At 37.5% G+C, this 26,481-nt stretch overlaps 1 protein-coding gene across 1 annotated transcript; it reads left to right on the forward strand.

Annotated features, from left to right (window-relative positions):
* Nucleotides 1–3,588: 3,588 nt before the first annotated feature.
* Nucleotides 3,589–25,894, forward strand: SLC25A46 (solute carrier family 25 member 46). The gene is made up of 8 exons (XM_002919943.4): nucleotides 3,589–4,003; nucleotides 6,480–6,522; nucleotides 7,763–7,820; nucleotides 9,700–9,777; nucleotides 10,228–10,328; nucleotides 17,662–17,718; nucleotides 18,934–18,991; nucleotides 21,893–25,894. The coding sequence occupies exons 1-8, from the start codon at nucleotides 3,712–3,714 to the stop codon at nucleotides 22,469–22,471; spliced, it is 1,266 nt and encodes a 421-aa protein (XP_002919989.2). The 5' UTR covers nucleotides 3,589–3,711; the 3' UTR covers nucleotides 22,472–25,894.
* Nucleotides 25,895–26,481: the final 587 nt, after the last annotated feature.

Raw genomic sequence — 26,481 nt, forward strand, 5'->3', positions numbered from 1 at the left:
TAGGATCCCCTTTGCTCTCTCTTGAATCATTTGCTCAGGGAAAATGTCACCTGTCACATTAGGAGGACACTCAAGAGTTCTATGGAGAGGGGCACCTGGCTGGCTTAGTTAGTTAAGCGTCTGACTCTTGATTTTGGCTCAAGTCACGATCTCAGGCTTGTGAGAGTGAGCCCCAAGTCAGGCTCTGTGCTGGATGTGAGCCTGCTTAAGATTCTCTCTCTCCCTCTGCCTTCCCCACCCCTCACCCTCCAAAAAAGTTTTATGGAGAGCTCCATGTGGCAAGGAATTAAGACCTCCTGATAGTAAACCAACAAGAAAAGGAGCTGTTCTTTCCTCAATTAGCTGAGTGAGTTATCATGGAAGTGAATCCTCCAGTTCCAGACAAACCCAGTAAAGTCTAAAATAACTGCACCTCAAATTGAAGTCTTGACAGCAACTTTAGGAGAGACCCAGACCCCCCGGTGAATGCCTGAAACTGCGACAGTACCAAACCCCATATATGCTGTTTTCTGCCTATACATACATTCTTATGATAAAGTCTAATTTATAAATTAAGCACAGCAAGAGATTAACAACAATAAAATAGAACAATTATAACAATATACTGTAATAAAAGTTTTGTGAATGTGGTTTCTCTCTCTCTCTCAAAATATCTTACTGTCTGGTACTCACCCTTCTTCTTGTGAGGATGTGAGGTGATAAATGCCTACATGATGAGATAAAATGACTTAGGCATTGTGACGAAGCATTAGGCTACTACTGGTCTTCTGACTATACCTCAAAAGGAGGATCATCTGCTTCCGGTCTGCAGTTTACTGTGGGAAACTGAAAAGCAGAGGAAACTGAAAACCTGGGAAGGAGAAACCATAGATTGATTAGGAGGCACTACTCTACCGTCTCCTGCCTAAGCCTCTTACAGCGGTCTACTCAGTAGAGGTGGCTTCCACCTATGCCCCATACAGAAGTCACGCTGGTCCTTCAAGAACCTCATTAGGGTCACTTCATTCTTCTCCTCTTAAAAGATCTAAATTCTTGTCCATCCCCGACAAAGTCTTGCCAAATCTGTCCCTTATCCTCTTTCAGCTCTCAGTGAGCCCTTGCTCACTGACTATCTAGCTTGTCATCAGGACTTTACACTTAACTCTGCCTTGGAAATTTTTCTTCCAGATTCACATAGCGCTCATTCCTTCGCTTCATTTAAGTCTGTTTAAAGATCTTTTCCTCAAAGAGGACATCCTTGACCAACTAATCTAAAAAACACTGCCTCTAACACTGATTTGATTTTATTAAATACATGTGTCATTATTTTACATTGCATTATATGTTTGTTTCATTATTTGACATGATTTATTTATCTATTAGTCATCTCCTAACTAGAACATAAGTTCTAACAATGTAAGGACTCTGGCTTATTTATCATTCTAACTTCATTGTTTAGAGGATAGGTGCTCAATAAATATACTTTGCTTAAACGACCATATAGATGAATCATTTTAATTAATAATTAATGGATAATTACTTGATATTTAGTGTCCGAACAATTTTTCCTGTTACAAGTAATTATGTCATGAACATGTGCATATATTTACTTATGCTATACTTACTATATTTGTTTCCTAAGATTTCGAAGTCATAAGATTACCATTTTTATGATTTTCTAGACATACTGCCAAAGAGCTCTCCAAGAAAAAGTTGATATATTTTATGCCACTCCAAAAATGAATGACAGCTATTTTCTTCTCACATCACATGACAATGTACATTTTCCCTTTTAAACATTGTCATTTAAATAGGGGAAAGATAGTTATTAAATTTTCCTTTCGTCAATTACTGGAGGGAAGACATTTTTCATATAACTATTATCCACTTGCATTTCTTTTTTTACAACTTGCCTCTTCATGTTCTTTGCTTATATTTCTACTGATATACACTTACTCATTACTAAGAGCTTTTTTACAATAGTCTCATTGTCTTTATCATTTTAAAATGTAATTTTTCCTAGTTTGTGATTTTTTGTTTCAATTTTGATTACTATGTTTTCCCTTTTTTATTTGCATATAGAAATTTAAATTTTATATGGTCAAATTGATTCATCTTTCCATACATGGTTTTTTACTTTTCTGTCACTTTTAGAAAGTTTGCCAATTGACCATTTGAAAAATAATCACCCATTATTTTCTCCCAATATTCAATCTTTTTAAAAATAAAGAAAAAACACAATTTATTGCAGCTGGAATTTATGTGGGGGTAAGCTGTGAGGCAGGGCTGTTACTGTTTCCTCCCCTCAACTAGCCACCCCACTGTCCTTCTACTAATTCATCTTTTCTTCATTCATATGGATGTGAAATTGTGAGATGTTGTTTTTATATTAAAAGTGCACGTGCATGCGCACACACACAGGCCGCCTTCTCCTTCTCCTTTTAAGAAACAAGTTTTGGACCTGAGCCAAGTGCACCTTTAATTCAATCATTTTAAGAAACAGAGAAATATTTTGCATTCCCATGCTCAGTAATTAATTTGATATTAGTTGCCCAGTAATTGGGTATTAGTACTTGAGTAATACTAGATACACTTATTAAGGAAGAGACTCAATACAATTGTCTAAACCACGTATCAACCCAATGAATGAAGTTATCACTTTAAAGAAAGGATCGCATCTGGAAGATTAAGAATTGTGCGTCAAGATTCTCTTCTGAAGGCCCTCAGAATCCTGGGTGTCCAGTGGGGAAGAAGGCACACAGGAAGAATCCATGGAAGGCTCGATCAGATCTAGGGAGAGCGACTTTGCCCGAAGAGCCCATGGAGCTCATGAAAACAGGTGGTAGAGGACTCTGTTCATTACTGTCCTCTTAATTGTTCAACTAGGGTCTCAATCTTGAACAGTATCACTGGGCTTTAAAGACACTAAGTGATTTAGATGCACCAGAAAAAAAAAAAGAAGAAAAAAACCCGACAGAAAACTATTTACAATTGTTTTGTAGCCTTAGAAAAGCAAAATGCTTAATTTCTAAAACCTGAGAGCGGTTTATATTCGTGGGGGAGCGGAGAAGAGGAGGTTTTCCTCACCGACGGTCTTTTGTGATGCTTGGGCTAGCTCTCCAGGGTACCTCTGCGTTCACGGGGTAGAACCAGCTCTCAACAGATCCTCGCTAAAACTCCAGGTGCGGGAGGCAAAGCTAGAGAGACATTACTAACACCCCGCAAACTCTCTAACAGCCCCCCTGCAGCTGGTGAGGCACTAGACCAGTTAGGAAAAGAGAAGACCTAGATCTGAGGCCTACGAGTGCAGCGGACATTTCTGGCTGACATGTCAGCGCGTCAGCTCCATCGACGCGTTACGTCCCTCGAGAAACCGTCTTTATTCGACCTCCGCTAATCCAGGGTGTCCCTCCCACCCCAGCTCCTTTGGCATCTCTTCGGTGGAATGTTCCATTAACCCCACAGTCATTTTCCCACCTCCTCCAAACAGCGACTGTTCTAAAGCTCGGCCCTAAGTCACCGCCGCGTCTCCTTAGCAACCCTCTCTCGCCAGACCGCCCGAAAAGGCTACGGTCACGTGCTCACCGAACTTCCGGGTTTGCAACGTGACTTCCGGATGTCAGATTTCTCCAGACGCGGCGGGGGCCGGGAAGAAGCCGTGTGGCCCGAGGTCGCGCTGGCCCCGGTGGTGGTGGGCTCTGGGTGGGCTCGCGTCATCCTGCCCCGTCTGCGATGCATCCGCGGCGCCCGGACGGATTCGATGGCTTGGGCTATCGGGGCGGTGCCCGGGACGAGCAGGGTTTTGGCGGCGCTTTCCCTGCAAGGTCCTTCAGCTCCGCGTCGGACCTGAGCCACTGGGTGACCACTCCCCCAGACATCCCGGGTAGCCGCAACCTGCACTGGGGCGAAAAGAGCCCGCCCTACGGCGTGCCCGGTCCCTCCACCCCGCTCGAGGGCCCCGCGGAGGAACCGTTTCCCGGCGGCAGCGGCGGCGGCGGAGGCGGCGTGCCGGGGCAGAGCACCGGTGAGGGACTTGGGAGCGAGGCAGGGGTGGGTGGAGTGGCGGAGCCGCGGCTCGCGGCCTGCAGATCGCGGAAGCCGAGGCGAGGGTCCCGCCTCCGGTGCCGCTGGACCTATCGCGCGCCACACCCTCTGCCCTCCTTTCGTCCTCTGCCCCTGCAGCGGGCCTGCTCCCTCTTCCTCGACGAACCTTTCCTCCGGGATCACCTCCGGAAAAGACACCTGCCTTAGCTCTGGGCTGCGTGCTAGGAGTTTCGAAGGGTTTCGGTGTGTGACATCCCATGGCCTAAATCAAGAAGGAAGGAAATTGGATTATTTACTGTTTATTGGGAATTATGTGAACAATACCTAGTTCACTGACACCTTTATTGCCTTGAGTTAATAATGGTGGCTTTATGTTCTGTAACGTTTTTCAGCATTGGCAGGCTTGCGTTCAAACCTGGCTCTACCACTCTCAGAAGCTGAGACATTTTCTTAACCTCTTAGAGCCTTCCGTTTTCTCACCTTTAAGGTGGATGGAAGAATAATTCAGAGTTTTTTAAGTGTTAAATAAAATGAGGTGTAAGTAATGCCTGGTACGGTATGGAGCACATAGTAAACTAAAAAATAATTTGTTTCCTTCCTTTTCTCTTTTAATCATAGGAATTGTGTCTGTTTTCTAGACTCTCACACTACTCCTATATTTTCTTATCTCCCGCTTTCCTATTTCTCACCTAAAAACTTCACTAAAGAGTAAAAAACACTGAGACAATTTCAAGACTTTGGAATCAAGACGTAATTATTCTCTGTAGGATGTCAGAAGACCTGTGTTTTAATTGCAACACTGTGATCTAAATATTCTCAACTTGTTTAGTCAGAAGATGGAAATAATCACTGCTTCTTCCCATTTCGAAATCATTAAAATAATAGACTAGACCGTTAAATATTAAGTATATTCTAGATGTGTCATTCTCATTTCTTTATTTTGACTTCGAAGTACAATAACTTTTATTACATTCGAGTTAACTGGGAGGAAAGGACTTTAAATATCACCTCAGAGCAAATGAGGACGTGGAGGATCTTACTTAACCCGGTGTCATGCAGTTTGCTTTTTCACCCTCTCTAGTTTTCTTTCTCTAGGTCCCAAAGGAGTACTGGAAAGTTATAAATTAAATAATTCGAAATGCATATACGATTGCTACACAGTTAACTTCTTAGGCAGTAAAGCTAATGTTTTTATCTTTTTATAAGTTATGCTTTAATGCTTAAAATGAGGAGGAACTCTTAATAAAACCGGGGGGGGGTGTTTTGCAGTAGTTAAGAGGCTGGTGATGGTAATTTGCAAGGAGAATTGAAGACTGAGAGACTTAGTTAACTTACACAGTTAATAAACCTTTCTAAAACTTCCCGGAAAATATCAGCAGCATTTTCTGTTAATATTGGGGATGATCTGTACATGCAAAAAAGGGAAAAGCTGAAAGGAGGAGAGTATCTTAATTGGCAAAAGAAGCTTCTGTCTGGCTTGTACATTTTTCAAGGCAAGAGTTAACAAAATAGTTTCCCCAAAGACATGTTTACAGGGCCTTATTCTGACTCTAAGGAAATAGTGACAGCATTGCTTCATTTGAAAGAGCAGAGATGAGAGAGAGAGAGAAAAGAGGTTGAGAGAGAAAAATTATCCCTTGTGAATATTGTATTATAGTAGAAATTTAATGTCTGGTCCCCCGAGGTTGTGGTATTTCGCCATCATGATTTTGAGATTTTTAGCCAAGGAGAAATTTTTTTTGTTTGTTTTGACATATGCATAGGAATGTTTCCAGCTATAAACTTTTCTAATAAGACAATAGAAATGCCATCAGCAGTAGCACATATGTACCCACTAGCCTCTCACAGAGATCTAAGTAAGCAGTTATTCTCAAAATAAAACTTGGTGAGAGAGAAGTGAGCCTCATTTAATCATTTTGATTACTCTTAGTACTCTTTCAATTTAATAATTTTGAGGTGTCTTACTTGCAACTGTTGGTTTAACATAGATGCTTTCCACCGATAACAGCAAATTACTAATTTTACAAGATATGAGGTGAAGTTGGTATAGTACCAGTCAGAGCCTACTATAGAAAAAACATTTTAATTGTAGTTAGAAGTTGAAAAGTGGTAATCCTTACATTCTACCTGCAGACATGTTTGATTTGGCCCACACAGTGTTTTAATGCTTTTTAAAATAGTTGCCCGTATTTTAAAATTGGAAGATATTATGTAAAAATGACAATATTTCTTTAGAAAAATAACAGTTTAGAATCCCTGGGCCCACAGCCGCACATGGCAACAGTGAATTGGAGCTGAAGAGCAGGTTTGCCTTGCAACTTCCCACGACTTCCCTGGCCCATATCAGAATTTGACTTTGGGACCTAGAATTTAAATAAATGTCATGTTAATAAAAGAAAAAAATTTACAGTAAACCTAAATATTGGTTATGAGTAATCTTATTTCTTCTGTTTTAGAGCAGTTGAATAGATTTGCTGGATTTGGTATTGGCCTTGCAAGGTAATGTTTTCTTCTAAAGAGTTTTAACTTAAGTTTTTATTTAAAGCGTTTTATTCAGAGTGTTTTAATGTAAAATATTACACGATTAGTATCGCTTCCTTTAGATTGAGTCTTTGGAGCAGTAGATTAAATGTTGAATAATATTTTGCAGAACAAGTTATTATTTAAAATCTATAACTTGATTTTTTTTTGAGTAAGGATAGAGAATAGTCATTCAATTTTATAATTACAAAATAATTTTGTAAGTTATATTTTAACAACTTTCATGCATCTGTCCAAAAAATCTGATCTAATTTCCCCCTCCAAGAGAAAGTAATTTTGCATTGAACTTTTTCCTAAACGTTCTAACTATAATATGATATTTAGCAACATAGAGTCTTGGTTTTGCTTACAATCAGCATTTAATGAGCACCATTATTATTTTTATTTTAAATGATCATTTCATGGAAGAAAAACCTCCAGTCTTGCTAACATGGTCTCTAGTGAATATTATTTCATATTACATCAGAATTGCACAAAGCATTACATTGCATGCCAGGATAACTCATTGTTTTAAAATTTTAATCAAGAAAAAATGATCTTATTTGCATAATTAAGCCTGAGAGTCTCAGTGTAAATAGGAACAAAATTGTGTGTTAAAATTTTCCTTCTGCTAGAGTTAATTTTTCTTTAGCCTCACTGTTTATACTTAAAGTTGTTGTTCATTTGATATATTATTTATGTGTGTGTGCATGACACACGTGTGCTCACACTTACGCATCTGTCACTGTTAGTATGTAAGCCCACAGAGCATTTAAGTTGTCTAGGAAAGGAGTTTCCCATATCAGGCATACGGAGATGTAGTTTTATCTTTAGATTGTACATATTACTATTTTATGTTGTTTCCCTTGCTTACCAGTTTGCAGATCTGGCTTTAATTCTTTTCATACTGAATTTTGTTACTGGTAGGATGATTTACAAACATGTCCAGACAAATGTTTTTTACTGTTAGAATGGGAAATATAAAATAATGCATGATTCCTCAAGCAAGAATAGTTTCAGATACACATATTGTTGTAATTTAAGTTTTGGCTATTATATGTATGTGTGTGTGTGTGTGTGTGTGTGTGTGTATACACAAAAATTATATAAATTATATACTATATTTTATATATTTATGTTTTATTTACTTGCATTTATTTATATATTTTTATATCTATATATAAAATATATATATTATATATAAATTATTCTTTTATAGTCTCTTTACAGAAAATGTACTGGCCCATCCTTGCATTGTTCTCCGCCGCCAGTGTCAGGTAAATGAACTTTTCTGTGACCTTCTAAACAATAATCCTGACTCTGATTTAAAATACAGAACTCAGATAAATCACTGAAACTCTGTAACCGTTATTCCATGTGAAAGGTACCAGAATCTACAATATATATCAGTCTCAAACTTTTTGGTCTTGAAAACTCTTAAGTCGTAAAAATTGGTTTTGAAAGAAAAATGCCTAGCCTTATACACATATGTGTTGAAAATGGAGTATTTTATATTTTTTTCAGATAATTGGCAGATTTTCTTCTTTGTTACTACACCAAAACTTAATAAGTAGTAATATATTAAAGGTTACTTGCGATGAGAAATCTCAAACCGTGTGAGTTAACTTGTTGTACTCTCTTACATTAAAATCTATTGATCTATACTGTATGTTGAATGGACATTTTTATCCATGTATGATTCTATAACATCATGTGTTGATTATTTGAAAAATACTGGGACGCCTAGGTAGCTTAGTTGGTTAAGTGTCTGTCTTGGGCTCAGGTCATGATGCCACCCTAGGATCAAGTCCCACATCGGGCTCCTTGCTCAGCAGAGAGCCTGCTTCTCCCTCTGCCTGCCACTCTCCTTGCTTGTGCCCATGCACATGCTTACTCTGTCTCTCTCACTCTCTCTCTGACAAACAAGTAAAATCTTTTTAAAAAAAAATATTGATTTACTGAGTTCTGTAGATCTTCTAAATGTTAAGACATTTGATTATACAGTATTTTAAAAAATTGTCATTAAATCACTACCAATCCCACCAGGAAAGTGTTTCAGTATTGCTAAGTTCTTGATGGTAGATGCAGTTTTTTCAGAATTCTAATTTTTGTTTGTAAAGTCACATTTATCATTGGCATCACAAAGTGCCAGGTTTTTTTTTCTTTTTTTCCTTGAATCAATAGACTCACTTTGTTCATTTTTATTTTTATTTTTTTTTAAAGATTTAGTCACTTATTTTAGAGAGAGAGAGAGAGTGGGGGGAGAGGGGGAGGGAGAGGAAAGAGAGACTCTCAAGCCGACTCCCCGCTGAGTACAGAGTCCAATGTGGGGCTCGATCCCACCACCCATGAGATGACCTGAACCAAAACCTAGAGTCGGATGCTTAACCAGCTGAGCCACCCAAACGCCCCTGCATTTTTTTCTCAAGATTTAATAACTATAGTCTGGCAGTCAGTTTTTGCAGAAGAAATGGTGTTCCATGAAACAAGTAGCTAGTTCAGCTTGTAACTCCATCAGACAAGTGCTTTTCCTCACAATAGCTGTCTTACTTTACTATGCAACACATAGAATGTTAATTCAAAAGATGTATACTTAAGAATCAAGATTTTATAAAATCAATGTATTTTACTGTTTCACCGAGGACATTCTGTAGTGAAAGTGGCTTTTTCCTCCTTCCAAGTGAATGGGATAAAGAATATAATATATACAAAAATACAGTTTGCTGCCAACTGTCTTGATTCATGCTAGGGAGTTAGCAGTTTTAGCCGCCACTGTTTTGTGCTATTATTGAAAATGTCAACGCAATAAAAAAGACAAATGATCCTTAGTATCATTAAGAAAATAGTTTTAAACTTATAGATTTCCTGAAAGGCCCCATGGGTTAAGTGGACAACACTGTGGTAAAAGCTCCCATAATCTAACTTAATCTTCTTTGAAAATTTAGTTCGAAAATATATAAGTAATTACAAATTAAGCTGTTCATGCTTAGCACCAAAATATATATATAACAGTAGTAATTTTGTTTTTGAGTAATTTCTGATGACTTTAGAATTGAACTTTTGTGTATGCTGTGACTCCTTTGTATATCTTTCATGGCCTTGTTATTTCTTGACAAAACAATAACAAAAATAATTACGACATCATATCTTTTATAGGTTAATTATCATGCTCGGCATTACCATCTCACTCCATTTACAGTCATCAATATTATGTACAGCTTCAACAAAACTCAGGTGAGAATTAGTCTAGGTTCTATTAAAATTATTTATAATATAAGTGCCATTTGGTCTTAGTAGTAATTAAAGCAAGAGTAATTCCTTTAATTTAGTTAATAAAAATATTTTAATGCTTGTTCTAAAACTAATATAACATGGTAATGACATCTTTTGATGTCACTTAATAATGTATTCACATCTTTGCCAAAATTAATTAAATATTAGGGATATTTAATCAGTATTAGAGATTTAGTTAATTGGAATATTCATATTGGCCTAAATGTAGGCCACTCGACAAATAATAAAATGATAGGAATTAACGTAGTTGTAGTTCTCTACCAAAATGTCTTAGAATAATGCCTTATTGGAAAATATCAGTAAACATTTAACATCAAGTTTTATTAAGACCTTTTCTGTGTTTCTTATTTAGGCATTAATAGAAATAACAATAAATTTTGTTCATTTTAGGGACCAAGGGCCCTTTGGAAAGGAATGGGAAGTACGTTTATTGTCCAGGGAGTCACACTTGGAGCAGAGGGAATAATAAGTGAATTCACACCTTTACCAAGGTACCTTTTTGGCATCTTTTCAATATTAGCTTTGTATTAAATTTTAACAAAATATGATAGTTTCTAAAAATTCCTTGAATTTGAAAACTTGCCTGACATAGCTAAGAGAAGAAACAGAGACTAAAATTAGTTCTGTCTTATTGAATTAGTACGTGATAAAGAAACTGCGTCCTGGTCTAGTATCTATTGAGATAGATCTTTCAGCTCCTACTGCTAAGTTTCAGCAAATGTCTACTAAGGAACAAATACGAGTACATGAGTAATTCTTACTGCCTAAGTAGCCATTTGGGTGAAGGAGACACATGTAAGCAAATTACAGTAGGACATCAGGATTAGTGCTATAATTAAAGAAACCCCTTGCGGTACCCAGGGGACACTTTGCATGAAGTTATTGGCCAAGATTTCAAAAAAGAACTGAAATCTGAGCTTTATCTTCAATTATTGGTAGGAATGGACTTGGCAGAGAAGGAGAGCATTCCAAATAGAAGTGACAGCATGCCCAATTTAATGGAAATTGGAGGGTCTGAGTAATAGAAGTCTTGTGCTTGGAATTTGGAGCATTTATGGAGCAGAATAATAGGAAAAGAGGCTGAGATGCTAGACTGAAGCATGGTCATGCCTTTGTAAGGGACTTTGGCTTTATTCTCTATGGAGTTGGGATCTATGGTGTTTGTTTCAATATATGGGTTCTTTGGTCAAGGATTTACTCAAGTGGCAGTGTAACATAAAAAAGCAGACTGGTGGGGGCGCCTGGGTGGCTCAGTCGTTAAGCGTCTGCCTTCGGCTCAGGGCCAGATCCCAGAGTGCTGGGATCGAGCCCCACATTAGGCTCCTCCACTGGGAGCCTGCTTCTTCCTCTCCCACTCCCCCTTCCTGTGTTCCCTCTCTTGCTGGCTGTCTCTCTCTGTCAAATAGATAAATAAAATCTTTAAAAAAAAATTTTAAAAAAAGCGAACTGGTGTAGCCAGAGACTTGTGGAGAACTGTTACTCTAGGCCAGACTGAGAGGGATCTGAAATGTGGGACAGAACAGAAAGGGATAGAAGTTTCTGAAGTCTAATAGGTAATTGGTGCTAGACTGGGGATCAGGGGATGGGAGAGTTTTCATCAGTGATAGATTTCTAGACTGGAGAATACAAGAAGAAGTTGGAGTGGGAAAGAAGATGAGAAATTTAACTTTCAACAGATGAAGTTTGAGGTTCCTGCAAGACATCTAGGAGGACATGTCTAATATGTGGTTGGCACCGTGGATTGTGGTCTTAGAAAAACTTTGAAGCCGGAGGCATAGCTTTGAATGTTCTGGCGTAAAAATAGTAGTTGAAGTATTGGGATGGATGCATTTCCCTCAGGAGAAAGTGTGCACTAAGTGACAGGAAGTGGACCCAGGGCAGTATTCGTGGTGATGTGTGAAGCACGTGTGTATGTGGACGTGTGGGTAGGAGAGGTCGTTGAGGACAGTTGTAAGAGATGCTCAGCAAAACCCATTGAACATAGCAGTAAACGGGGGTAACAGTGTCCTAGAAGCCAAGAGAAGAACATTAGAATTGTAGATACGTTTGGAGGGAGAGGGAAGAGAAATTAGGGAAACTTGCTTCTGTGTCTCTTTTCTCTCTGAAATAGAATATAACATCATTAGGTGAAAGAAGGATGAGCATTGGGGTCAAAGTAGAAAAGCATGAGAAGAATGATACACATTTGAGACAGTCACAGTATGCATAGCAGGAAGGGAACCTTACAAGGAGTATATATGAAAGGAACACTAATAGATAATAGTGGAAATCATAAATTTTTTTAGGTACTATCTGGCAGAACTCTGACTTTCTGTATCAATGCTGTATTCCAGAGATAGCATCGAAGACTTTGGTTTGTTATCCAAAGTTCGTCCCTGGCAGATTGAATTTTTTGCATTGACTAGAAAGTAAGGTAGTTGAAAGTACAGACACTAGTGTCTATCTTGGGATTCAGACTTTACAGGGAATGAAATGAAGGCAGTAAAGACAAATCAGGCTTTTTGCCTATGTGATTGCTCTCAAAGGACATCATAGTCAGAGTTCTTTAACACAGCCTTAGTAAGTTTTAAATTAAAACAAAACATTTGGCCAGCTAAAAGTTTCCCCTTTCATACTTAAAAATCTGAATTTCTGTCCTTGACTAAGTTTATTCACTCTATTGCTTTTTATATCGTAAGATAAGATCAAAAGTTAGTACTTGTCATCAGATGTTCTTGAAATTCTCTCACAAACAGAATTTTATAAAGATTTAATAATATTCAGGAATTTCTATATAATGAAGTGTAAAGAATTCTGTATATTTGCAGTCAGGATACTGTTGGTCTTGGCTATACCACTTTTTACTTCTGGGACTTCAGACAGGTAATGCTATTTCTTTAACACAGAGATGAAATAGTAACTTTAACTTAAGGTTTAAGGGAAGGTAAAAGGAATGGGAATGGGAAGGCACAGAATTTCATTAAATTTTATTGCCTAACTTTCTTACTCTATAGACCTATAGGTATGTCAGTTTTATGGGTATATACTTTCTCTTGGTCATTTTGGATCTTATTGAGGAAGACACAAAAGGCTATCTTTGTTGTATTCTACTTGGATAATTTTTCAGATAAATCCCACTCATTAATTCACTTCCTGAGTACCTACTATGTGCTAGGTTCTGTGCTGGAAATCAGGTATATAGTGAGAAGAAACAAAAGGTTTCTATGACCATGAAGCTTAGAAGCCAGTATAAGGGACATACATTAAGTACAGTAATCCCATTAATGAATAAATAATTACAAATTGAGATTTGTTCCCTGAAGGAAAAGAAGAGATTCTTTGAGATCAGTAAGGGGTTAGGAACAGTGTCTCTAATAAAATGAAACTTCAGCTGGCATCTGAGCGGTGATTAGTAGGCTCAGACCAGTCTGTGTGAAGACAGTGTTGCAAGGGGAGCATGGAGAATTCAGGTAAGTGAGAGAAGGCTCCTGTGGCTGAAGCTTAGAGAGCTAGAGGGAGAGTTGTGGGACAGAATGTAAGAGAGAGGTAAGAGCCAGGTTAATGCATGGCCTTGTAGGCCACTTTAAGGATATTGAAGAGTTTTAAGGAGAGGTCAATGACATGATCAGATTCATGTTTTTAAAGGGTCACTGTAAATGAAGATGAGAAGATTATGGGAGGACCAAAGTGGATAAGAGGACACATGTTCATGTGCTACAACAGTAATCTAGGTGACAGGTAATTGTAGCTAGGACCAGGGTGGCATCTCTTGAGATGGATCTAAGTGGATTCTTTTGAATTGCATTTAGGTAAAGCTAATGGTACTTAGTGATGGACTAGGATGGTAGGTGATAGAGGAAGAGCTGTTCTGGATGACTTCTAGGATTTTGGCTTATGTAACTGGATGTCAAATGAAGCCATTCTCTGAAGTACAGTGTAAACTTTTTTTAAATTCTGTTTTTGGGCAGGGTTGACCTTTCTTGAGGGAAATCAAAGTCACAGCAGACAAGTCAGCAAAGCAGTAACACAAAGTGATTCACAGAAGTTACCACCTGAGGAGAATGAGCTTGGGGGTCTCCTAGACTGAGGTTCCTTAATTGCACAGCGATCACTAGGTAGAACGGGTGAGATAGTATGGATTCACCAATATTTAGATTTTTATATTCATTTTGATCACATCTGAGAGAAAAAGAGCAAGTCTGTAGTGCCCATGATGTCACCATGGTTAGAGTTTTATAGTATTACTACTTTTAAAAAAAAGTATATAACCCAAGATCATCATCTGTGATCTTTCTTTAGTGCCCAGATCCCTCCCCAATCTTTCCCCAAATCTTCTCCCAGGTGGAGTGATTAAGACTATGTATACCCTTTACTTTCATGTGTCATCTCTCATATTAACGTAAGGAGCACCTGTAACCAATGCTACCTATGTATTTCAGTCTCTCACAAAACCCATTTGATTAACCTCCAACTTCATTTGACGCATCTCACATTTGTATTAGACCAGTACAGTAACATCTTACAGTTTCTCATCATGTTTTTTGTTTCTCCTAACCACCCTTCTGAATTCACTGACTTTGAACATGTTCTATTTTTTTTAAGGATTTTATTTATTTGAGAGAGAGTACGAGCACAAGCAGGGGGAAAGGCAGACGGAGAGAGAAAGGGAGAAGCAGGGAGCCCGATGTGGGGCTAGATCCCAGGCCACTGGGATCATGACCTGAGCTGAAGGCAGATGCCTAACCGACTGAGCCACCGAGGTGCCCCTGAACATACTCTATTTTAAACACAATGAAATCTTCCTCTAATTTAGTAGATTTCCTTTCTGATTAACTGTTACTAAGTAGGGACCTCTAAGAGTCTGAGTAGGGAAGAAAGATCATTAGCTTGATTTTGGACAAGTTCATTTTTAGACGCTTTGCCATACCCAGGTGGAGTGACAGATGATATACATGATTGACATACAGAGAAATCTAAACTGAAGCTAATGGATTTGGGAGGTTTTGAAAGCATTTATCTTGGATAACATTACATCAGGAAGGAGCATAAAATATAAAGTAAGAAGAGGGCCCGAGTCTTTAGGAACTCTAGGATAGGTGGCTGGGTTAAGAAAAATCCTCCTGCAAAGGAGTCAAAAGTAGAGACTAGAGGGGATGAGAAAGAAGAATATGGGATAGTGGAATACAGGGGCAGAGAGGGCTTCAAGAAGGGAGGAACCTGAGGGCATGTTGGCTGTGGAAAGGGAAATAAGGTATATCCATCTCCCGGTGCTCATCACAAGTGCCTTCCTTAATACCCACACCTGTTGAACCCATCCCCCTGTCCACCTTCCCTCCAGTAACCCTCAGAATTGAACATGTCCATTGGATTTAGTGACATAGAGGTCATGGGGGCCTTGGCAAGAGTTTTTCTTTGGAATAATGGGGTAGAAGCCAATTTGGAGTGGGTTCAGAGGTGAATGGGAAGTTAGGACATGGAAATAGCAAGTGTAGAAATTTGGCTGTGCAGAGGAAAGATGAAGAGAAGCAGCTGGAAGATGGGTTTGGTTGAGGGGAGATTTTTTTTAGGAGGGCAGTTATCTGAACATGTGAAAATGAGAGAATGATAAGTGAACACTTTAAAAATAGAGTTATTTAAAAATTTTGTTGCTTTTTTGTATTGATTATGCATGGAAGCATGCATATCAATCTGTCAAATAGAGGACTATTTTAAGAAAAGCAAGTCATTTCTCTTAAATTTGTTGCTCTTTTTCAAGGGCAGGTTGTGCTTGTGAAAATAGTGAGTTAAATACATTTACCCCTGTTTTGGTATTGATAATGAAATATAAAGAGGTTTGATCACAAGGAGATTTTTATACTACTCTCTTTCTTAAAGCATTTCAGTGTGCTAATTTAAATTTATAGCACTGTGGCAATAAGTTTTACCCACAGATAGAGATACAAGTATGGAAGAGAGTCTCATTTTTTATACTTAATTCTAAATTTCATTTTTCTTACTTTTAATAATCTTACTGATATTAAGAATTGGCAGTAGTAATTAGTATTGTATTCAAAGGCAAAGTAGCCCAGTCCTTACAGAAATGCTGATCACAGACCCATCTGTCTCTAATGTTAATGATGGTTTCATCCTTAAAATCAGTCATAATGCCCTGTGATAGTACTGTCTGGGGCCATGGTAAGAGTAACAGCAGTGCCCAGATGATTTGCAGACCATGTAGCATATGTTGTTTTAGAATCTTAAAGTCACTGTCAGAAAGACGGGAATCCTAATCTTTTTATATTTTTCATCCAAATCATTGGTGGTCATTTCGGCTGTATTTCTCTGTGGTTGTTCAGGCCTAAAATAGTAGTCTTAGAATTAATTTAATCAGAATGTGACCCAGAAGGCTCTCTAAGGTCTTATTGATCAGAGGTGGTTGGTCTGTTGTCTAAAAGCTTCTCTGCAGATCTTTCATTCTCTTAGAAAGTCCACATACCACCCATGTTAAAATTGTACTGAGTTTGTTTTAGAAAAAAGGTTATTTTCTACACCTTTTTAATATAAAATAAATTTATTCCCTGCCTCCTTAGGTTTGTCATATTCACTCATTTCAAATAGATGTTTCCTCAGCTTTCTGCTGGGGCTGTGGTGCGTGGGCACTGGTTTCGTCAGGGGAGGTGGTGGTGGCTCTCTTTATTTTATACTCCATTTCATTTTACACTTCCCTCTCTCAGCTGTTCTGCTTCTCTCTCCCTTTTCCTTCTTCTCCCGTCCCTTCCACCCCTCTCTCTGCCTTCTCAGTTTATTCTGCTTACTCAGTTCCTGTACCTTTCGCTCTCTCTCCATTCTCTTTTCTCCTTTTTGACATTTCCTTGGTACAACGTTGTCCTCTTTTGCTTTTGCAGCTTGCCTCTCTTCTTTTTCTGCTGTCTTTTCTGATTCCCGAGGGTGGCCTAAACAGCAGGAAGCACACAGTGTGAGACCTTGGTTCCAGACCTGGCGCTTTGCCTGTAACCTACCTGAACGTGTCCCTGTGGGTCTTCCGACCTTCCTTTCTCTCATAAGTAAAGCAAATTGGACCATACCTCTCTGCTTACCTCACAGGATGTCTTCTTGTATCAAATGGGATGAGAGGCAGTGTGGGCAGAGCGTGCAGACTTCCAAGTCCTAGAGACCAGGGTTTAGAACCCAGTTGTATGGTTTTGGGTAGGTTATGAACCCTCTCTGAGCCTATTTCCTCATCTATGAAATGGGGATAACAAAGTCATTGTGAGGGTTTGAAATAACTCCTGCAAAAGCACTTTGCACCATGTCCCGCCTTGTAGGTGCTCAGAAAGATATCAGAATATAATAAAGGTCACACAGTGTCATCATAATAAGGAAAGGCACTTTGGAAATTTGGTGCTACACAAATGTCTTGTGTCATTCATTCTGCATATAGTTGCTTAATTTTGTTTTGTTTTTAAATTCTCATCCTTTTTCATGCTTTTTCTTCCTTTATCCTGTTCCTTGTTTCCCTTTCCCCTCCCCAACTAGTCTTTCTTCCCCAACCTTATCATTTTTATATCTCCTCCTTGAAGTTTTCATGTTCCTCCTTTAAGTTTTAAGTTTTTTATAATAAGTGGTAGCTTTTCCTCTTCTGTCAGCCCCTTCTTTTGGCACACAGAAAAACACTTAGTACGTTTTTTCTTTTTAAACCATCATAATTGTTTGAAGTATGTCCCAGAAAAGAAAATATTCACCATTAGAATATATTCTCCTGTGGATTTTTTTTAAAAATTATAATCAATTACATTTTTGAAAATCAGGCTAATTCAGAATGTTGTAAATAACATGGCTTCTGTTTTGTTGAAATTTATTTTTTAGGGAGATTTCACATAAATGGAATCCTAAACAAATAGGAGAACACCTTCTACTAAAATCGTAAGTATCAAAAGTGTACTTATATTGAAAATTTGCATTGATTTTGTAGTGTTAGGACTGAAAAATCTTAATTCAGCAAAGAAAATTAGGGCAATAAAATATTTGTGGGACTAGAACTTCAAAAGACAGTTAACATAGAGTTAAGGAATAAAATCCTGAAATATATATTATCTTTAAAATAAATCTTTCTGATTTGAAAGGCTGAAATCACAACCTCATTTTTCTCTGTGTTCTTAGGAAGCTAGCAAAGGTCTTCAACTTGTTTAACCCAAATTGCCAGAAAATTAGAGACAAAGACTTACTGTTTGTATAGTGATGAGCAGACTCAAACCTTAGTGTCATTAAAACGTCCTAAAGACACTTTGTGATTTTACAACACTGACCATTTTTGTAGATTAGAATTTTACTCTTCACTTTTTAATTTTTTTTGAAGATTGTGAATTGGAAATCCCCCAGCTTGCTGGCTCCCTCTGTGGGACATTCCAGCACATTATTACTTAGTGATGTTCCATTCACCTTGAAAACTACTTCTTGCCAGGACCTGGCCCATAGGGTTAGGTAAGTCCCACCTTGATGTTATTTTAAATAACTCTATTTTGCAGGCTTGCAAAGTTGTAATATTACTATGTCTAAATAGTGGTGATAGGAAACAACTTTGCAAAGCTGTACAATATTGTTTTTTTAATAATAAAAGGGGACTTCACTCATCATTGAAGAGTGGCTTAGCTCCGCTGGGTGGGAAATCTGGGAATGGATAATGATAATCGATAGGATAATAGTAGAACAGTATACTTGTTCAAATGTCACTAAAAAGGCAAACAGTGGAATGGATCCCTCATCCTAACTTTTAAATATCCAATTTATAGGCTACATTAGCTATATGCAGGTAGAAAACAAGGTCACATTAGCTATGTGGAGGTTGGACAGTGAATCATAACCAAGCCTACATTTTACTGGTTTAAAATAAAATCAGTTTTCTTTGCAGCCTTTCCCTGTCTTATTATTAATACTTAAATTTTATCATTAGCTGTTGAATAAGGCATCTTACCATATAGGTCTCTAAAGTATCTTTAGGATATAGATATTAATAGTTGAAAACCTTAAATATATTCAGGCTTGAATATAAATTATGCTAATATATTAAAGTAGATATTCAAAATTTGGTGTAAGCATGTTGTTTCAGTATACTGATAAATTTTTTTTTAATTTCTACAGCCTAACTTACATGGTGGCAATGCCTTTTTATTCAGCAAGTCTAATTGAAACAGTACAGGTGAGCTACTTTTATTGTCATTTTTTTAGTTAAATATATTTTTTGAATATTCAGCATATTGTTTCTATAAGATTCTGGTTGTATACTAGAAAAATTTAAGACAGTAACCTTTTAAAATTTTTATCTCCCAGATACCACACATATCCCAAAGATTGTATACTAGACACATTGCTAGTTGTGTATCTTTCCTTTGCAAACTTACTTCGCACGTCTAGTTTTAATTCTTATTATCCCTTCCATAGCCAGCTGTATTCTTCATTCAGCTGTCTCAGAATCCAGCCAAGGGTTTAATCTGAATACGAAGAATCTGGGTTTTTTTTTTTTCGACCTTTTAAGACCGTTATGTATAACTTACAATGTTTATGGCTTGTCACCAGACAGTAAATTACTAATTACCTGAGCATAAAACATGCTGGATAAAAATCCCAATAGTGAGCAGGTAGTCCCATAGGTAGTCTACTAACAGCATTCTTTTCCAATACGCCTTGGAAGGAACATTGTGCCATGGTGTTAAGTACTACAAAGCTAAAGCGATTTCCTGTCAGATCTTCGTGTTTTACCATTTCTAAGCACATGGTGGCGCTTTGAGTACAGTGGATTCATGTACTTTTACTGTACCATTCCTGCATTTAAAACCTGTAAGATGAAGATAGTTTTAACTTCACATATACTCAAAATCCAGTTACTTGTACACCACCTATCTCCTGCCTCCAACACCAAATCCTCTGGCTTATTTCTTGTCTTCAATATGTATGTGTTTCCTCCATAAGAACTTCACAGGATTAGCCTTTGCTTTTCTAATTAATTACTCTTTTCCACTCAGTTGCTTTCTGGCCTTATTGTTGATTGATTATTTATTTATTATTAACTTGAGTTAACTGAAGTTAATGTTTTACTACGCAAATATACTTTTCTCTCCCCTTGCATTTGGCATGGTGTCAAATGATGACCTTTGTATAAGGCTGCAGTTTACAGTTATCACTATGAAATATCTTTATTTGACAGATAAGGGGGGGAAAATAGCAGGTAGCAAGGTAGTTACTTGAAGAAAAAATAAGCAGCATGATATACTGGGGAGAACAAGTTTTAGCTTTAGACAGACCCTTATCAGAATCACATTTCTCTACTTAAGTTTGATCTGTGAGTAAATAAATGTCTTAACCTTTCTAAATCTTAATTTTCTCATCCATAAGATGAGAATAGCATTTCAGTAACAGTTATAAAAATTAGAGTTATTTATGTAAAGTGCCTAGCTCACTATCAGTTAGTTTTTTTCACCCAATATCCAGCCCCTGTTTTTCCTTCCTCCAGATTCCACCTGCTGTGTCCTTTTGACTCCTTTTGTCTATTTTCTAGAAGCCTTACTTTTACTTCTTAGAGTTTCTCTCTTTGGAGCATCATCCTCTTCTTTCAATAACCCTTTGCCATCTTTTCGCTCTCCTCCAGGGGTAATCCTTGGCCTGCTCTGCTCTTTACCCTATATTCAGCGTCCTGAAGAACTCATTTATTCTTGTGAATCATTTTAACTCTGATCTCTATGTGAACTAAATCATCTTCCCTTCAAACTCACCTCATGTAAACAGTATCATCTTGTTACCCTGAAAAGTAGCTTCCTTTGAGTTGCTTCTACTTTTCTATTCGTGGTACTGCTGATATCTGCCCCAAAGACTCAAAACTTTAGTTCTAGTTTTAGGAAAGTCTTGGTTGTTATGTTTCTTTTATCTTTTATAACCGATCAGTCGGATGCCTTCTTACTGGTAACTTCAGCAAGTGTCTGAGATTTGTCAGTTTCTCCCCACTGGCAGGGAGCCATTCTCATCCTTTCTTTAGCACACACTCAGCTTACTACATTAGCTTCTTTCTTCCTACTTCGTTCACGTTCGGTGGTTTTTTCCCCCTTCTGGGAGCTCAGATTGCCAAGGACACTTTTTCCCTTGAAAAATGTACATTTGTTTATAGATCTCCTGTACAACAACTCCTAAAGCTCTTAAATCTGAGCTTGCTGCTGATCTGTTGTCTTCATTAAAAATCCGGGATCTGGTTCCTGCCTTTTAAAGTCACTCTGTGCACTTATGCCGTTGTTCCCAAGATGCAATGTTTATATCCTTTTGTTGATCCAGAATCTGTGTTGAGTCATATTCCCTAATATCAGTTGTAAAAAGGCAGATACATTGTAGATGGTAATGACTAACATGAGTGAGTGCTTCTGGAAGCCGGGCCTGTTTTCCTGCGATGCTCCCCGCAAACCCTGTGCATAAAGGTAGGTGGGACTAATCCTACTTTTGCGGAATGATAAACTGATTCTTCGGAGAAGTAACTTGCCCAAGGTCACACAACCAGAAAGTGACTCTTGGAGGCAGGCGTTACACCTGAGCTTCAGAGCTCTAAGCTCTATACAACCTCTTCAGGTGTCCGGGGGCTGCTGCGTTTCAAAATGAGTTCTAAGGAGCTTCTTGAGAGTAGGGGAGCCAGATGTGTCCACGTGTCCTCCCCTGTTTCCCTTACCAGTAAGAATAGGTCCCAGCTTCGGTACTGTTAGGAAATTTCATTTGAAAAAAAGAATCTAGGGGCGCCTGGGTGGCTCAGTTGGTTAAGTGACTGCCTTTGGCTCAGGTCATGATCCTGCAGTCCCAGGATCGAGTCCTTTGTCTGGCTCCCTGCTCAGCAGGGAGTCTGCTTCTCCCTCTGACCCTCCCCGCTCTCATGCTCTCTCTCTCAAATAAATAAATAAAATCTTTAAAAAAAAAATCTAATGCCTAGATAACATTTGAAGGGTGCAAGCTATTGATATGTTCCCTCTGTAGTCATAAGTTAGGATTTAAAAAGGACTTAAAGAGAGTCCTTTCTTGTGGCACAATAAGCAAGTGTTAACTTTTACTCGTTTCATCATTTTTATTTCAGAGTGAGATCATTCGTGATAACACTGGAATTTTGGAATGTGTGAAAGAAGGAATTGGAAGAGTGATTGGCCTCGGAGTGCCTCATAGCAAACGGCTGCTCCCACTTCTTTCCTTGATCTTCCCTACGGTGCTGCATGGGGTTCTTCACTACGTCATCAGCTCAATCATTCAGAAGTTTGTCCTCCTAATTCTAAAGAGAAAGACTTACAGTAGCCATCTAGCTGAGAGCACTCGTCCGGTGCAGAGTATGTTGGATGCCTATTTTCCAGAACTTATTGCTAACTTTGCTGCCAGTCTTTGCTCTGATGTTATACTTTACCCACTGGAGACAGTGTTGCACCGCCTTCACATTCAAGGAACACGCACAATCATTGACAATACAGACCTTGGCTATGAAGTGCTTCCAATTAACACACAGTACGAGGGAATGAGAGACTGTATCAATACCATAAAGCAGGAGGAAGGAATGCTTGGTTTTTATAAGGGGTTTGGTGCTGTTATAATACAGTACACACTGCATGCAGCTGTTCTACAGATTACCAAAATTATTTACTCCACCCTTCTTCAAAATAGCGTTTGAGGTTTAAGTTCCTGGTTAGTCTAAAAGACGAAATCTGGATACTTTGTTAGAAATTATGAGGGATAAAAGTGAAATACTGGGAGAAAAATGAATTAGAAAGCGAAACTGATAGAAAAGCCCATGCTGATTATATTGACTCTTAATTTTTTAAAGGGCATAGGCGTGTATTTTGGATGGAAAGTATTCCAAATTTGAAAACTCAGTGAAAGTAACACTCATGCATTGAATTCTAGCTAGTGCAGCACTCATGCTAAACTAAAAATGATCCTGGGCAGAAGGAAAAATTTGTCAGCAAACATAGAACAAAATTTCACCGAGCTGAATTTATTCCATCTGACTTTAATATTTATTAGAAGTTTATTTCACCTTCTAGATTGATATTGCTATGTCATCCTTAATATAGTATCAGTATAGTTTACCTTTAAGTAAATAAACTGTGTCATCAGTGATAAAGATGAGAAGGACTAGATTTGGCCATGTGTAAGTAGGACTTGAAGAGTTTTAAGTTATATTGTCCCTGTATAACTTTTTAATGGCTGTATATCGATTATATAAAGCCATTTATGTACACATAAGAAACTTAGAATTTCCTTCATTTCTACAAATTTTCCACTCTGAGATCAGCTTATTTCATAAAATGAAGTCATGTACTTTCTGCTTGAATATCAGAACAAAACACTGAAAGACAAGGTACCCAAAAGATCTAAGGCAAACAGCTTATTTGTCCATATCCAAACCCAGCGTTTCAATGCCAACAACTGAAAATTTGTCATATGTTTATAAAGTTTGATTTGCTTACCTAGATATGTGAATCATCAGGCTGTTTTTAGAGCCACTCCTAAGAGAGAGAGAATAGAAAATAATCATGACAACTATTACTGTTTCCACGTTTACAAATTGTGTTCTGAAAGGAATGTTACTTGCCTCATATATATCTGAATGACTTGTCGTAGAGGAGACACGATTAAAATTCATGTGAAAATGTGTGCCTCTTGCCTTCCATATAGTCGTCATTAAATAATGGCTTCAGTTTTTATTTCCTTCTAGTTTTTGTTTGTACTTTCATTCTCCAAACTAGATATACATAAAGGGAAAAGCAAGTTTATCCTTATCACCTTTTATTTAAACTTGTTTGAATGAATAATGAAGAAAAAATAAAAACCTTGAAGTTTGTCCTTGCTTTTTATGGATGAGGAAAAGAAGTAAATCTCAAAGATAATAAGCAAAAACATTGTTATCAGTTCGTTAAAAAAAATTCTGCCTGTTCCTAAATTGAAGTTGGTGGGTGAGGTTCTTTGTATAAAAAAATAATAAGCATTTGACTGATCCATCATTAAACATTTTAGAGTTTCATCTCCTCACGGGAGTGATCACAGTTTTACTACAAACCATTTAGCACACTGAAGTGCAGTGATTTTGCACCAGTGTTGTCCAACCTAAAACTGAGATTTACTTACTAAATGTCAGCGGAACAGTTACTTTTTGTGATTAATAGTTTTAGAACCAAAAAATGATATCCAAAAAGTGTCATACCATATGTAAGTAGCAACTCTGTCTATGATCTTGTGTGGTATGTGTGTGTTTTTTTAAAAATCACTAAAATACACACGTTTTCCATTTTTAAATTCCACCAAGAGGGGAAAATAAAATTAAACGCCATTGGTCACATGTTGTATTTTCTGGTTAATCTTTTAGATCATGGTTTATTTTTCCCTACCTATGACACTTAAATTGTTTTCAGTGCTTTTGAATTGCGGAGTAAATTTTTAGATGTTTATCATCTGTTCAACTTCCAGTCATTTTTATTATAATCAAGATTGTTCAAATAAGAGTAAACTTTAGAAAATTTCAAGTAATTTCTAGAAAAACAATCTGAATGGAATCAAGTATTTACTAATGAAAATCCATGAGATCCATTATGAGTGAAAAATTCAAGATTTTTGACAGAAGTAAGTATAAAGATTCAGTTATATAAATCTATCTCGTTATAGAATCATTACAAGATGGATAGTCTGAACCACACACAAGTAAGGTTGGTCTTTTGTCTCTTTGGAGGCAGAATACAAATTAATATTAAAATTGGAATGTGGCAAGTAAAATACTAATTGTTCTTTACTGCCATTCCAAATTAGTTGAAATATAAAAATCCTTAAAATTCAAGAACTTAGATGCTGGCCAAATATATTTAAATGCATTTAGAAAGGAGTAAGTGTAATGCGTATTAGGCACACTGTCCCTTTAAAAAACTGCTCTATTTCCTTGGCGTGTGTGTGCCAAAGTCAAATATCCATTGGCTTCGTTTTTAAAGGTGATAATAGCTCAGAATATTTTTTAATTCGGTATGATTAATAGTATCATAAATAAGCTTCTATTAAAATGTTCCAGAGGTCCAATGGTCCTCTTAAACAAGCCAGATTTCGGCCAGGCAGCTGAAGTGCGATTTGCTTGCTTTACATTGTAGCATTTCTTTCATCTGAGTCAAATAGTACGAAAGTGAGTTAGAAACTGAAAAACCTGGTAAATACTGACTTAGTACGTTATGTGAATTTGAGTTGATTTAGTACAGTTGCATATAAATTTCTTCCCCTTGAGCTACCCTTCTTATTTTATGAGCCCTTGAAAAATAACCCCTAGGTTTTTAAAATTTCTTAAAGCCTCCAAACTCCCAGCGCTAGATGTTATAAATATGAAACAGTAAAAACAAACTGATTTCAAAATGACCAAGGTTTGGGGGATCTAATAACTCAGCCAGTGTTTTCAGAAACAACTGGAGAGTGAAGAAATCTCACTCACTTTTGCAAACATGCCTAATTACTCACAGCTGTCTTTTTAGCACTGGCTTTGTTACAGCTGCGCAAAGCATTCACTTTACTGACTGGGCACGAATGTTTTAATATTTCTGTGTATTCAGATATCTGCTCAGAAAATAAAACACTGCTTTGGTATTTGTTTTTTGCAACGGGATTGGGAAGGATATTTGCCCTCAAGTTTGATTGCTTGATCTTTTGGAACATGAAAGACTACTCTGCCAGCTCTTAAGACAGTTTTGAATTAATTATTTTCAATAACATGTAAGCAAATAAAATCCCCTTGGTAGCAATTCACATTGCATTAGAATTTGAGTGATACTTTGGCATTTCTGCTTTCTCTTCTCTTTCAAGTAATTGCTAGTTCTCTTGCTCTCTCTAATATAAACTGGATGTGTGATGTCTTTTGAGTCATTGAGTATCATTAATGTGATACCAAGTTGTATAGCAGAGTAACAAAAACTTGTGATAACGATGAGTCTTACACAATATTACCCCAGCTAGAAGAGGTGTTGTGTGTGTGTGTGTGTGTGTTTAAGTTGTTTTGTCTAGTATGTTAAATGTTTTCAGCAAATTGTGTAATATGAAAAGGTTCAATAAAATGTTGAAATACAAACAGTATTCTTCTCTTACTCATGCTAGAGGACTTCTCAGGCTCCTGGTAAAAGAAATGTTATATTTTTGTAGGAAAAATGAAGATAAGGAAAAATACATGAAGTTAAACTTTTTTTCCCACCATTTAAAAAATCCTTCTGATGTAACTGTGATGTGGCTCACAAAACAAGTCACCTACTTTCTAAAATAAGGTTTCATGTGCATTATATTTTGTAAAAGTCTCCCACATTCCCGTATTTGCTCCTTACGACAGCCTTCAGGCATTTTCTGAGTAGTTTTGCTTAGGGAAGAAACAGATACAGGGAGGTTGTGACTTGTCCAGTGTTAAGTAATTAGGGGAGTGATGCCAGCAAGATGGTAAGTAGGCAGTTCCAAACTTCTATCCCTCCATAGAAACTTAGGAAAAAACAACCAGAAATTCAGAACCAACTTTGTCAGAACTCTTGAAAACAAGTTTACAGCAACAAAGTGAATGCAGAATCAAGAAAAAGGCAACTTAATGGTAGGAAAACCGTGGGGTTTTTACTTACCTTTGCTCCCACTGTTTTCCTGGCATCTGTGGTAGCCCACGCCATTGTGGGACATGGT

The sequence above is a fragment of the Ailuropoda melanoleuca genome, chromosome 3 (genome assembly GCF_002007445.2).
Source record: "Ailuropoda melanoleuca isolate Jingjing chromosome 3, ASM200744v2, whole genome shotgun sequence".
Classification (NCBI taxonomy): Eukaryota; Metazoa; Chordata; class Mammalia; order Carnivora; family Ursidae; genus Ailuropoda; species Ailuropoda melanoleuca.

Excerpts from the sequence above, each read along its gene's own strand:
- SLC25A46 (XM_002919943.4), top strand. The coding sequence starts at position 3,712 with ATGCATCCGCGGCGCCCGGACGGATTCGATGGCTTGGGCTATCGGGGC. Across the intron at positions 9,778-10,227 it reads ACAGCTTCAACAAAACTCAG|GGACCAAGGGCCCTTTGGAA; the intron begins GTGAGAATTAGT and ends TGTTCATTTTAG. Across the intron at positions 10,329-17,661 it reads GAATTCACACCTTTACCAAG|GGAGATTTCACATAAATGGA; the intron begins GTACCTTTTTGG and ends TTTATTTTTTAG.